Source organism: Lycium barbarum, chromosome 1 (genome assembly GCF_019175385.1).
Source record: "Lycium barbarum isolate Lr01 chromosome 1, ASM1917538v2, whole genome shotgun sequence".
NCBI classification, from domain to species: Eukaryota; Viridiplantae; Streptophyta; class Magnoliopsida; order Solanales; family Solanaceae; genus Lycium; species Lycium barbarum.
Window position 1 is genome coordinate 145,674,152 of NC_083337.1, and position 15,515 is coordinate 145,689,666.

At 31.4% G+C, this 15,515-nt stretch overlaps 1 protein-coding gene across 1 annotated transcript; it reads right to left on the reverse strand.

The window, feature by feature from the left end:
• Positions 1-10,866: 10,866 nt before the first annotated feature.
• Positions 10,867-12,126, reverse strand: LOC132615726 (uncharacterized). The gene has a single exon (XM_060330338.1). The coding sequence runs from the start codon at positions 12,124-12,126 to the stop codon at positions 10,867-10,869; it is 1,260 nt and encodes a 419-aa protein (XP_060186321.1).
• Positions 12,127-15,515: the final 3,389 nt, after the last annotated feature.

Sequence of the window (15,515 nt, forward strand, 5' to 3'; positions counted from 1 at the left end):
TAGCTGAATTACAAGCTAAATTTATTCAGACTCGTATTCTGGTTGTTGTCTTCGATTAGATTGGATATGCTTTCAATTTACTACATTAAAAGTTGGTCAGAAGACATTCAACTGGTACTAATATTAGATATTAGAATTCCATCTGCTAATTGACAGTACTTTACTGTTTTAAGAAGGGAGAAATTGTAAGGAAAACACAGAAGGATAGATATATAGAGCAACTAGATAGTAATGATGGACCATGAACTCTTGAATGACTGACTTTAAAGGACATCCGAACCTGATGTACTTTAAAGGATATAAGGTTCGAATGAATTCGCCCTCGGTCTGTGCTAAAATTTAGGGGTGGAATTACGGGCACAAAGGGTTCATCAACTCTCTTTTCGCATATGTCATTTGATAATTACTTTTAAAGAAAGAATATTTTTAATCGTAGCGGGTAATTAGGATTCAATAGGTGAAAGGAGGGATATTTTTGGGATCCAATAAGTGAAAGGGGGAAATTTTTAAACTATTTTCAATATGCTATGGGATTTCCGTTAGTTCTTTTGGTTGAAATTGGTGATGGATGGCATTATTATAGCACCAATAGCAGAAGTACAAAGTTCTTGATTGGCCGTTGTTTTTCTAGTTAAGCTTTTCTCTCCTTCTACCCCATCCCATCCCTCTCTTATTTACTTTTTACTTTATGATAAACTGTCTTAATTCTTGCCGTTAGTTGCTTAATAGGGATTGCTACAACTTTGTTTGATTTAGGACCCGTTTGGCCATAAGAACTATTCACTCTTTTGAGAATTTTTTTTTACTTTTTTTAAAAATTAGTGTTTGATCATGAAAATTTTAAATGCAACTTGAAGTTGTATTTAGAATTTGAAAAACAAGAAAAACTTGTTTTTTAAATTTTTACTTTTTTTCACAACCAAAACAAGTACATTTCAATAAAAATTATGACCAAACACAATTTTAACTCCAAAATTTCAAAAAAAGTGAAAAAGATTTTTATTTCTATGGCCAATTACTTAATAATGCATAAGTTACCCCCACAAAATGTAAGATCGTACCTCCTACATCATGATCTCCGTCCTTGTCTGTCTCAGCTGGTATGCTTTTGTTTCTATTATATAATGCTTATTCCATACCCTTGACCTCATTGGTTATCCATTCCTGAGCTGAGAATGAGACATTCATTTCAATTAGGCAAAATATCTAAATTTAAAATCAGCGCTCTGACTCTCGTTTTTTTTTCTTTTTCCGTTTAGTCACCTTAACCGGATAAAATGAGTACTAATAAACACCTCCGACTGAGAGTATTTGTCAATCATCATGGTCATTGATGGTAAGCTCATATATAAAAAATAAAAAGTCAATCACCATAATATGAGTGACACTTCAAAACTAGGGCTCTCTATTACTGAACACGTGTAAATATCTGAATATATCACTTTTTGTAAACCTTCTTACTATCCATTTTTTCGCTCTCCAACTCATAAAGAAATTCCACCTTCACCTGAAACGACACATAAAGTCTTACCTCCGCCTTTTTTAACTACATAGAACAACCCCATTCACTTCAAGTGTATTTGGGATGAGGGTGGGGTGGGGAGACCGGGGGGGGGGGGGCGGTTTGGGGAATCGAGGGTGCCAGGGTGGGGGATGTTAGGGGTGAGGGGTTGGGGATTGCAGGGTGAGTGGGGTGCGGGGGTTGGGGATTAGGGGAGTGTTGGTAGGAGAGATACAATTAATATGAAAAGGAATTTTTTTTCGAAAGTCATTTTCGAACTTTTAAGAAATTTGTGTTTTTTTAAAATGTTATTCAAAATATTTTGAAAAATCAAACATGAAAAAATCGAGATATATTTTCTGAAAAAAATATTTTGCTCCACACCAAACATGTGTAACTCCACAATTTTCCACCTTTACACCATGGCACCACGAATCTTAATCACCATTTTCCGGCACCCTACTCCGGCCTGAGATCACCATCTTTTCCTCTTCTTCATAATATTTCTCCACCTTCATCCTTCCCTCTAATCGGTCTCCTTCCTCCAATGGGGTGGCTTTTCCTTTTTTATTTTTTTATTTTTTACTTTTTCTTGTCACTTCAATCTTTTTTTCATTTTAGTATTTTTCTAAAATCAAATATATTATCCACGCACTTTATTTACATAATTAGTAGGGGTGTACAAAGAAAACCGACAAACTGCACAAAATCGATAAACCGAGAAAAAAACCCGACTAGTGGTTTGGTTTGACTTGATTTGGTGTTGAAAAAAAAAACCGACCATAATTGGTTTGATTTGGCTTTAGGTAATAAAAATCAAACTGAACCAAACCAACCCGACATTACATGTATTCAATTTTTAAAATATCGTATACATTAAAATATTTATTTATAATGTAATTTATACATATTTCGTGATTTTTTGTCTTTTATCATATTATTTCAAGTTTGAACTTAGAATTTTGAATGTCAATAAGTTTTATATCCCATGGATGTTAATAACAGAAATAAAGTCCAAACCAGAACCAACTCAACACTAATGCTAACAAAAGAAATTCAATTCGACCACTAGGAATGACAATAATGATGGATATATGTTCTTTAGTTTTGCACAATTGGTTTAGAGAGTGAAAATACATAACTTAATTTTTTTCTTTGTCATGTAATTAATACTTATTAGCCGTACTTATTTTAGCATGACTAGTATTTTTAGATTATGGTCATTTCCTTTATGGATTATTAATTAGCAATATTTATTTTAACCAATTTTATTATCTTTTTTGTTGAATATTTTAATACAATGTCATCACTCATCTCACATTTGTGTTATTTTCTTAAGAAACGCCTTAACTATATAGTTGTATCTTACTAGGACTAAAGAAATATTTGAAGTAAAAGTTATATGTTTTGTATGAAGACTTTTCAGGAAAAAAAATCCAAAAAATCCGAGAAAACCCGAGGTTGAAAAACCTAAATTTTATTGGTTTGGTTTGGTTTATAAATTTAAAATCCCGACGCAATTGATTTGATTTGGTATTTACAAAATTTGAACCAACCCGATTCATGTACACTCCTAATAATTAGTGTGTGCTTTAGCCCCATCAATTGAGCCAATGTCACATAAGCATGGTTGTTGGATATAAAAAATATACATATATTATATACTTAAAACTATACTCTTTTAAGTAAAGAAGTTATATAATACTTCAATTTCTATGTGTTTTTTAACAATATTTTGCAGGAAATAAGAAAGTCATGAATATAGCTAAAGATGAAAAAAAAGAGGAATTTGCAACACATCTACTTCACAATGCAAGAAGTGAAGTTACATCTTCCTCAAGGATATATTTCTCTCAAAATATATCTGGTCAAGATACATCTTCCTCACACTATATTTTCTTATTTAATTAAGAAATTCACTTCTATAAATAGAAGGCAAATCTTTGTATAGAGGACATCGAGAGTAGTAGGAAAATAATCATTTTTCTCTCTAGCTTTGTTCCTGCTCTTTCTTTTTATTTTTATTTTATTTTTATTTTTATCTTTTAGTAGATCTTTGGTTTATATACTCCTTAATGAAGTAATATCTTTTATGGGAATAGTTGATGAAGCTTGGTATGTTATTATATTATTTATCTTTATTTTAATTACTCCTTGTCCTAAAGTTCTTTATCTCTATATTTACTTTGTGTCGGAGTTTTAGACATTTCCTAAATATTATCGCTACTCTATTATACTTTATGTTGTGGTTATTCTTGTGTTAATTTTATAATCTCACGAATGAAAATTAATACTTTATAATTATTACATAAAATATTAGAGTAATAATAATTTTTAGTTATATATTATTTCAAATCTTTGATCTTGCTTCTTTCAAATCTAATTCGCAAGAAGGAACTGACTCAAGAAAGTGTATAGATTTAAGGATATCTTTGTCTTATTTCTTTTAATTCTAATCCTCAAGAGGAATTGATTCAAATAAGTTTATTGATATAAAGACTAATCTCAAGAGGTCTTTACACCTTATGACACAATTTAGGCAAGGAAATTATTTCATTTTAATTTTCATTAGTTGTAACTCAATTAATATGCATAGCCTCAAGGAATGTTATTAGTGGTTATTTCCAAGTGAGAAAATGTAATTGTATTAGAAATAAGAAATTATTCTTTAGTGCAATATATTACATTAAGATTATATTATAATAATATTATCAAGTGACTTCAATTATTCCCAACTCTTTCGTGAAATTGTTTGTTTTGTTTAAGTAATTTACAAATTTAAGACACTGCCCTCTTTTCATCAATTTGATTCTCCCAAATAGTAATCGGGATAATATAAATCTGTAGCCTAGGTGGTTTCAATCTCTGTGGGACGATATCTTAAACTATACTATAATTTGATAGAGTACGAGCAGAAACATCCTATATGCCCAAAGCTCGTCAAATTTTTGGCGCTGTTGCCGGGGATTGGTAAACATCTACTTCAGATTAATTATTTTATTACTACTTTGAGATTATTTTTTTTACTATATATACAAGTATTTAATTTCCTAGTACCTGACAAGTGCTAGGGGACTAAATGTTGAAGCTATTATTATATTATTATTGTTATTTTAATATTAATATTATTATATTATTATTAGTATTATATTATATTATTATTTTTTATATTTTTATATTTTTATATTTTTACTCTATATATTATCATTATTTAACTATCTTCAATTTTTTTTTCTAACACATAACAAGTGTTAGGGAGCAAGACTTGAAAGAAAAAAAAATCTTGAAAGAGAACTCATTTTATGCACCTTCAAAATGAATCTTAATCAACCACGTAGAAATCTTGTTGAAAGTTATTGTCAAGTGATTATCACTTGTAATCTTTGTGGTGGGAACCATCAGACATTGAATTGCCCATCAATTATTTATGAATATGAAGATGATTGCGAACTCTTTGACGAGTTCTCATATGGTGATTCTGAGAAATCAAAAAACATTGAAAAATTACCAATTAGAATCAACCAGAGGTTAGCTCCCTGTAAATATTGTGGTGGAAGTCACCTCAATCATGAATGTTAATCAAGTAACACTTTCTCATTCGATAATTCTAAAAAATTGAAAGATGTTGAAGAATTAGTCAAGCAAAGGAGAATTAAAGACACTGAGGAATTAATCAACCAAAGATGTGTTACTTGTGAATATTATGGTGGAAATCACCTCTACAATGAATGTCAAGCAGGTAATCATATCTTCTTTGATTCATTTTATGAACAATCTCACGATGTTTCTAGTTTCTACAGGTATGATGATTCATGTGGGTGTGAATACAATTCAAAATGTCATCAACACCCAAAATTTTGTATGGAGTCAAAATAAGACTAGCCAACCATCACAAGAGGAGAATGTGAAACTGAAAGAGACTGTGTATAATTTCATAAAACACACAGATGAAAACTATGCACAAAATCATAAAGCCATTGCAAATCTAACAATGCAATTAAATCAATTAGTAAGTATGGTGGTGGTGAACTCTAAATGAAACTACGTCTTATAGGAAGGACCAATTGATAAAACAAATGAGTCTTATGAAAAAGAATCTACCACTCATGGTGAAAGGTTTGGTCCAGTGGAGAAGGCGGATAATAAAGGTTTGGTTGAATTTAATTCAACAAGTGATGAGTGCATACCCATTTTTCTTATCCACATAAATTGTTTAATTTAGAAGAAAAAGAGAATGAAGAGATCACAAGCACAAATGAAATATCCTTTGACCAATATTCTTCAATTTCTTTTGATCGTTATGACTTTGTGGATTTTGTTGACTTTGTTGATTTTTCGAAAAATGTGTGGAACGATCCTCGTGAAAAATGTAACATGAAATTAAGGTTCATCATGCACAATTGTTTGTATGCTCAAAACAAAGCCAAGAAAGCGCGAGATATACGAAAAGAGAAAATATTTTGTAATGTTCTTGGGCAAATGAGCTCTGAGATGAACCCCAAGGAGCGAAAAAGAAAAATTGATGCACAATGGGGGTGGAGTTCACAAGCTCACGGAGAAAAAAAAAAAAGAGGGGGGGGGGGGGGGGGAGTCCCTTTACCTCCTCTTGCTTTTAAATTATTTGTCATGGGGACATGACAATATTTAAGTGTGGGGTAAAGGAATATATATATATATATATATATATATATATATATTCATTTTGTAACATAATTTCGTTTCTACACTTTCATGGATTTTTTTGTTCAATTATTTGCCATGATTGTAATATTTTGAATTGGACACTTTTTTAGAATATATAATAATAAGTAAGTCGGCAAAAATTTGATTTTCTTAAGATGAGATTTGAAAAAACAGATTTGATTGAGTGTAATTCGTGGGTTTCCAACCTCATATTTGTTTACTGGTGATTAAAATTATAATGTTTATTGATCCCAAGTGTATTGCGTTGTGAGGTTATATTGTCCAGTTCTCCTAGTTATTCGAAAATCTAGAACTTGCCTTAAATGTGGTTTGAGACGAAATTCTAGTTAGATTTTTGAGTTAGGAAATAAAAGTAGGCCTTCCTTGTTGAATCATGACCTAAATTGACCTACCTTAATTATTTTTATCTTAGTCAACCCCCTTGAGCCTAAATGAATTATCCCTTATTTTCTTGATAAGCCAAACATCAAGCTTAGCTAATCTTCGTTATCACATCTATTTATTCGCTCTATTCCCTTTTTGCCGCTTTAAAAAATAATTATGCAAAATGCACGTGTGAAGGAGTATTTGTGAAACAAAGAAGAAAAATGATGATATTGAGCTTATTGATCTTTTAAGAATGTTGTTATTTTAAAAAAAAAAACAAAAAAAAAAAAAAACAAACAACAACAACAACTACTACTACAAGGAATTTTTTTGACAGCTACTTCTGGTTAAAAATAAAAATAAAAATAAAAACAGAGGGGTGAAAAATGAAAAATCAAAAGGAATACATGAGGTTGATTTGTTTTGGAAGAAGGAAAGCAATGGTGCTTAAATGTTAAATATTGTTGTGCTTATAAGGGACTTGAGTCATTTTTACCCGTATGTATTCTACCCATCCTAAACCCACATTGCAACCTTATAAAGTCCTACATGATCACAACTCAAGGACTCCTATATTAGTGGAGAATCACATGATAGGCAAGCTTATGGCAATTTCGAGTAGCTTGAGATACTTCTTTGTTGAGAGCGAGAGAATTTTTCTATCTGTGCCCTTCTTTGATTTATATTAATATATTGTCTGATTCATGAGCATCTCTCTTTATTTGGCGAGACACACCGGGATTAAGAAATATTGTGATTTTGATTCTCAATAGATGAATATGAGCGCGGATAAAATCATTTAAACTCATGATGTAATCTTAGTTGATTCTTGTTTGTCAAAAGTTCTCATAATTTTACTTTAAATTTTAGCCGCTATTTTACTTTGTGTCTTTTGCTCGAGCACGAGCAAGGATTCAAGTGTGGGGGTATTTGATGGATATAAAATATACATATATTATATACTTAAAACTATACTCTTTTAAGTAAAGAAGTTATATAATACTTCAATTTCTATGTGTTTTCTAACAATATTTTGCAGGAAATAAGAAAGTCATGAATATAGCTAAAGATGAAAGAAAAGAGGAGTTTGCAACACATCTACTTCACAATGCAAGAAGTGAAATTACATCTTCCTCAAGGATATATTTTTCTCAAAATATATCTTGTCAAGATACATCTTCCTCACACTGCATTTCCTTATTTAATTAAGAAATTCACTTCTATAAATAGAAGGCAACTCTTTGTATAGAGGACATCGAGAGTAGTAGGAAAATAACCATTTTTCTGTCTAGCTTTGTTCTTGCTCTTTCTTTTTATTTTTATTTTATCTTTTAGTAGATCTTTTGTTTATATACTGCTTAATGGAGTAATATCTTTTATGAGATAGTTGATGAAGCTTGGTATGTTATTATAGTATTTATCTTTATTTTAATTACTCCTTGTCCTAAAGTTCTTTATCTCTATATTTACTTTGTGTCAGAATTTTAGACTTTTCCTAAATATTATCGCTACTCTATTATACTTTATGTTGTGGTTATTCTTGTATTAATTTTGTAATTCTCTAATACTTTATAATTATTGCATAAAATATTAGAGTAGTAATAATTTTTAGTTATATATTATTTCAAATCTTTGATCTTGCTTCTTTCAAATCTAATTCGCAAGAAGGAATTGACTCAAGCAAGTGTGTAGATTTAAGGATATCATTGTCTTATTTCTTTTAATTCTAATCCTCAAGGAGGAATTGACTCAAATAAGTTTATTAATATAAAGACTAATCTCAAGAGGTCTTTACACCTTATAGTACAATTTAGGCAAGGAAATTATTTCATTTTAATTTTCATTAGTTGTAACTTAATTAATATGCATAAACTCAAGGAATGTTATTAATTGGTTATTTTGAAGTAAGAAAATGTAATTGTATTGGAAATAAGCAATTATTCTTTCGTGAAATATATTACATTAAGATTGTATTATAATAATATTATGAAGTGACTTCAATTATTCCCAATTCTTTCGTGAAATTGTTTGTTTTGTTTAAGTAATTTACAAATTTAAGACACTACCCTCTTTTCATCAATTTGATTCTCTCAAATAGTAACCGGGATAATATAACCCTAGGTGGTTCCAATCTCTGTGGGATGATATCTTAAACTATATTATAATTTGACAAAGTACGAGCAGAAAAATCCTATATGCCCAAAGCTCGTCAATGGGCCACGATTAAAGGTGTTCATTAATACTTCCTCTGTCTCAAATATTTGTTGTGGTTATTAAAAATAGTTGTCTCAAATTATTTGTTGTTTTTGGAGTTCAAGGCACAATTAATTAATTTTTTTCCATTTTACCTTTTGTAAAATTTGGTCATTAATAGAGATGACACATAAATAGAGCAAATATTTAATGGAGAAAGATTATAACTTAGAGATAAATAATGATAAAGTAAGAAAAATACCCTTCCTAATTAATATTTTTTAAAGACGTGTAAATAAAAAAACGACAAATATTTTGAGACGGAGGGAGTATTAACTTTATCAAAGAAAGTAATTAAAATGAAAGAAGCAAGAATTGAGGGATCAACTTTAAAATCTGATACAAATGCATGGGTCAATTCAAGTATTCTGCCTTACAGCCTACAGGAATAAAAGTGCCACCAGCTTTACATTTATGATGCCTGTGGAAGGAAAGAGCAAAAGAGTATTGTCTTTTTGAATCTTGATGATGCATAGAGCAAATTCATTGGAAGTCATCAATATATATATATATATGATTTGCCGTGGCGCGAAAAGTCTAAATAGGCCTTTAGATAAATCAGCGTTTGAACGTGTAATAATTTTATGAGAAAATCTCTAATCATTCAAAAAGACATTTTACCCTTTTTTTTTTTATTTGTTCTTCCATCAGTAAAATTTTCTTCCCCTCCAACACCATTGCCACTATTATTGCTTACGTTTTTTTCTTCTTAAGAATTTCAACACTAATCTTACGTGATCTTTGTGACCTACCTTTTTTACTAAAATAAATAAATTAAAAGCTGTTGCATCCCCGTGCCGGTCCGAACAATTTATTGTTTCAAATCAGAAGAAAAAGAGAATGAGAATGTTGATGAAAAGATTAAGGAAGCTTTGTCAAAGGTTCTTGTTCACTATTATCCACTGGCAGGGAGATTGACAATCAGCCTGGAAATGAAACTTATAGTGAACTGCAGTGGGGAAGGTGCAGTTTTTTTTTTTGAGGCAGAAGTAAATTGTTGTACCATAGAGGATATGGTGGCAATGGTGGTTACTACTAGATATAGAGTTTTTCCCCCCGACATTCAGTGAAAAATTTGTGCTACAAAATATAATTTTTCCATCTCATTCCCACTGGGAAAAAACATGGTGAAAACAGGTTCTCATTGAAATGCTGGAAAACTTTTTAATTTTTTGTGTGAAAATACTACTATTTAGGTTTTTCTCACCCACGTTCAGTGGGAAATAGCCATTGAATTTTCAGTGAGAAAGTAGAGATTTTTTAGTAGTGGGTGGCAGGAAAGGAAGTTTTAATAGTGGAAGAACAAATAAAGGAAAAGGGTAAAATGGGTTCGGAGTACTGAGGTGGCATGCCCACGTGGTATCCACATCATCAAATATCAGTGTCACATAGGATTAGATGTCCATCTTGGACAGCTTTAACGGAGATATTTGAAACAATAGTATTACGGCAGGGTATATTTGGACCCAAAGTATAACGAGGGGTATATTTGGCCCTTTTCCGATGGTACAGGGGTATATTTGGCCCTTCACCGGTCCAACTTACTACAACCAGAAAACAATGAAGCCAAAACTAAGGATAGTGCTATCTTCCCCAAACCACTTGCCAGAGAAGCTTTCAGTTTGGCAAGCCACTGATCTGAGCACAGTATTTGTCATCTTAAATCATCGAGTCATCGATACATAAAAAAGTAACCAAAATAGTTATGGAACAATAGTATATCAATGTCAACATCATTACAGAAATTACAGCCCACTTCATTGTTCTCGACGAGAGTCCATACTATGAAACAGACTAAATAATCATTGAAAAAATCTTCATCAATATTTTTGCGCATCTCATTTTTTTTGTTTCTCACCCAAGAGAAAGATCGTTCCACACTTGCACCGGCAACAGGAAGAATCAAAGTCAACTTCAAAAGCAAATAAACAAGTGGCCATGTTAAATCCAACTTTTTTGCAACCAACATCTTAGAAAGATCACCAAGTCCCTTCAAGTTTGAGAACCTATCATCACATTGTCGCATATAAACAATGTAATTATCAAGCTGGCAACTGAGTTCTTGAAGCTTGTTTGTCACCAAATTCACTTGGATAATAGTTAGCTAATCTCATTATCTTGTCCTTGTCATAATTAGCAAAAGAATTTACTGGGCTCAAACTAGCCATACCAAGAAGCAAGTCATGATTCACTTTATCAAAACACTTGTCAAGCTCCTTCAATTGTGAATCAATAACAGCATCAAAAACATCCACACGATAGTGATGTGAATATGTGACGGTAGATACCTTAGGCTTCCCCCTTCCAGGAAAAACATAGAGATCATGCATTTTAGGAATCAAAATATCATGTTTGACACAGAATGAAGAGACACCATCCATCAAATGTTCCCATTCACCATCTCTCATCATTTCAAATTGTCTCTTTGCCGTGCCAACGAGTTCCAAAGCATTTACAATATCTTGATCTTTTCTTTGCAAAACTACATCCAATTCCTCTGTGATCGACAGTACTTTCAACATCATGTGTAGAATAAAAACAAACTCAAATGATTGTAGGTCATCAACAAGATCATCTGCCCATATTCTCTCAGAAGTGAAACCATCACTTGCAATAACTTCTAACACATGAACAACTGATGAAAATATAGTAACGAAGCTAAGTAAAGTTTTGAAATGAGATTCCAAAGCAGCATCACCTGATCTCTCGAGCTCATACTTCTGATTAAAGTGTCGCGCAGCAAGAGCTTTAGTCAGAACTTTACCAAACTTAAGCAGTTCTTCCAAATTTCCAAATTGATTTTCTTGTGAAAAATCTTGGCTCTCAAAAGAAACTCCTATAACCTTCAACACAAAGGTGAGTATACCAAAGAATCGATCAACACCACATTCCCTTTTAGCAACAGCAGCAGCTACAAGTGTCAAATGTAGTGGTTGGGCAAAGCAATGAGTGCAATGTGAAGACTGGTTATCTTGTAAAATCAGAGTCTTAAGATCATTATTGATCTCTCTCTCCATGTTAGTATCTCCATTATAACCTTGTCCACGTATATTGGATGGACTTAGTGAGTAACTCATAAGCAAAGAATCTATTGTTTCTTTCAATGATTGTGCAGATTTATCAGTGACATTGATAATACCAATGAAACGTTCCATCACAATACCCTTTTTGGCAACATAGCGTAAAACAATTGTCATTTCTTCCTCATCACAAGCACCCTCCGACTTATCAACTAATATTCCAAAATAATCTCCGTTTAAGTCCTTAACAATGGCTTTTAATTGTTTCCTTTGCACAAGCATTCACAATATCTTTCTGGACACTCGGGGCAGTCATGGTTTGATGCATTCGAGCATTTTCTAACATAACTCTTCCCACATCAGGAACAACGTGATCCCCGTACCATTGCAAGAACGCTTCAAAATCCCAAACATTTTCTCTCCTCATCAGCTATAAATGGCAATCCTTGTTTCAAGACGAACCTCGCTACATCAATTAAAGCATTTAAGAGAATTCGATACTCACTTGTAGCTTTCTCAGAGTGTTTGTCATTTGATAGGTTCAAAAGAGAAGAATGATTGAAATTGGTGTCACTATGATCTTCTGGAATATCCATCTAGGCAGTAACTTCCTAGAATTTGGAAATTCATATTATTAAAACAACTATTAATAATTCAAAGACTTGAAACTATTCAAATTTAACAATTCAATCGTTTAAACGTGATAATTGACAAAATGAGTGTGAATCAGTAGGCAAAATAAAATAAAATTGTGCTTTCTTTCTTCTAGAGAGAAAATATAACATGTGGATTTTATTTTTTCAAAAGACATGGCATAACTGTTTCCAATACTTTATGCATTCAGAGATTTTTTTATTTTTTATTTTTTTTTAAAAAAGATAAAAGTTTCTAAGATATTATTTCAAATTAAAAGTGGGTACTAGAGTTGACTACTAGTCTCCCAAGTACCAACAAACCCACCTACTAATTAAAAGAAAAAACCCCAAAGTTAGAGAAAACATAAATAAATAAACACCTTGAAAAATAGAAATACTTTACCAAGAAACGCAATGTATAATAAAAGAGGAAGAAGAAGTAGGGTACCAAATGGAGCTGATATATATATATATATATATATATATATATATATATATATATATATATATATATATATATATATATATATATATATATATATATCTTTCTCGCTTGTTGCCGCCGTTGTGTTCTATTTTGCTTCTTTCCAAATTCACCAGGGTTTTGTTTTCTTTTTGTTTTTTCGAATTCAATCCTCTGTTTTCCCACTCTCTCTTTTTTATTTCTTATCCTTTTTTGTAAATTGTTATACAAATTTCCCCTTAAACTAAAATATTATACCAAATTGACATCTTTTAACTTTAATAATTACTCTATTTGTTTACTTTTACTTGTCCACTATATTAAAAATAAATTTTATTTTTACTTTTACTTGTGCATTTTACCATATTAAGAGAAATATAAAACAAAAATCTTGTTTTATCCTTGATATTAATTACTCATTTTACAAATCTATTGTGATTATACAACAATTACTATAGGTATTATAGTAAACTACATACTTCATTAATAAATTCTTAAGGAGCGTGCAAAGTTAACAGTAGATAAGTAAAAGTGAATGGAGGAATTCTTTATACTTAGCTCTTGTCGTTAATTGCAAAGTAAAAGGCGTGATTGGCTCTCTCCAAAAGGCGTGAATGTAAATAAAAAACATTTCCTAGATAAGCTTCACGATCGGGCGGTCTTCGTAATAGAAGAGACATTTGGTGATAAGCTTGCACTTGTTTGGAGGGATCGTCATAAATTATTAAAATGTGTTGTTCACGATACATAAAATATTCAGCCATAGCTGTTCCTATTTGATAACAGTGGTCAAAAACCAAAAATTGGATATTATTTAACGGCGATTTATACATAATTCGAGGTTATATTTTAAAGTCAGTTGGACTATTGGAGCATTGCTAGAATTTTGTATTACAGTAGTTTTAAAAAATCATTATTAAAAGTTTTAGCTAAATAAAAATATGAAACTCAAGTCTTAATAGATAGAGTGTTCCGCTACGTGTGATCAGGGAGGCAGCTGAGATACATCAATACAATACATAAGTGGTCGTTTGGTGCATGGCCAAAATTATCCCGGGACTATAATCCCGGGACTAATTTATCCCATATCTTGGGACTATTTTATACCATTTAGGAGATGGTATAAAATAGTCCCAGAATAAGTGATATAAGAAGATATATCCCAGCTTATACCATGGGATACATTTTATACTTTGTTTGGTACAAGGTATAAATTTATCCCAGGATAAATTTATACCTTCTACCAAACATGGTACAAAAATTAGTGTTGAGATATTTCAGCTTATACCTTCTACCAAACGACCCTTGATACTACATAATTTAAGTTTGGAATTTCCCCAAAAAAAAAAAAGAATTTAGACGTTCTTTGTCCATTCCGTTACAATTTTACACAATGACAACCTAGAGCAATTCCCACCACTCTGTTTCAGAATCTATATATAATATAAAGTTAGGCATAAACAATCCTATGTGACACCTCTCTATGGCCTCCATTGGCATTTATCTTTTTTCTTATAATTTTGGCATTTTCCCTATTTTTTCCATTTATGTGCTATTTAAGAAAAAATCACTCATTAAATTTTTTATGCTGTTTAAATCGAATAATTGTTCATTCCCACGTTTCCCCCTATTAAATCTCAACCCACGTCCCTTGTCATTAAATTAATTATTCTCATTAGCATTGTTTAAATTGAGTAATTGCTCATTCCCACGTTTCTTCCCTATTAAATCTCAACCCACGTCCCTTGCTCAATTTAATCTCATTAGCATTAGCATTAGCATTAGCATTAGCATCAAGTTTCACGTTAGTAATTAATTTCAGAAGTTTCACAGCCACGCGCGACAAGCCTATAAATATTAGTAGGGACCTAATTCTGAATGCACTACAGTAAAAGAGAAATTGAACACTGCTTAGATGGGTTGTTCTCCACAAAATTGGGAAGAGACCGACAATGGGAACGCTTATAGCTATCAAACAAAATAACGTATGACAGAGATCCATGGCGTGAAATAGTATTTTTTAGGTTTGTTTGTGGAGTATATTTTTCGTTGAATTAGACAAAACCACAAATGTCATGGTCATGCCAAGAAAAATTAAGATCAAGTTACATAAAAAATGCGATTTTCTTTGATGCCAACAATATAGAGCATCCAGTCAGATATTTCTAGGGCGCTAGAGGCTATAGTAAAACAAGGTTTAAGGAACTATGTGGTATATTTAAAAAATTTAAGTGAAAATCAAATTAACCAACGGAGTTCACACTTAGGTGACAGATTTAGGTTTGTTATTTTAACTTTTGAGGAATGTTCAGTACTTAAGACTTCAGTGATTACAATACTCATCGAGTCAGGAGTTTTGGATGGTTTGGTTAAGATTGGAATAATGAAAATCTACAAACGAAATGAAGAAAAGGGAAAGAAAGTATTAGAGACGAGTGTATTTGATCGCATCAATGATAGAATACATTTAATTAATCATTGATCTTTTCCTTTTTCTTGATTTCCTTTCCTTTTCTATAACATTTTTTGTTCCCTATCCTTTTTAGTTTTTTAGTCTTTATTTTATTAATATG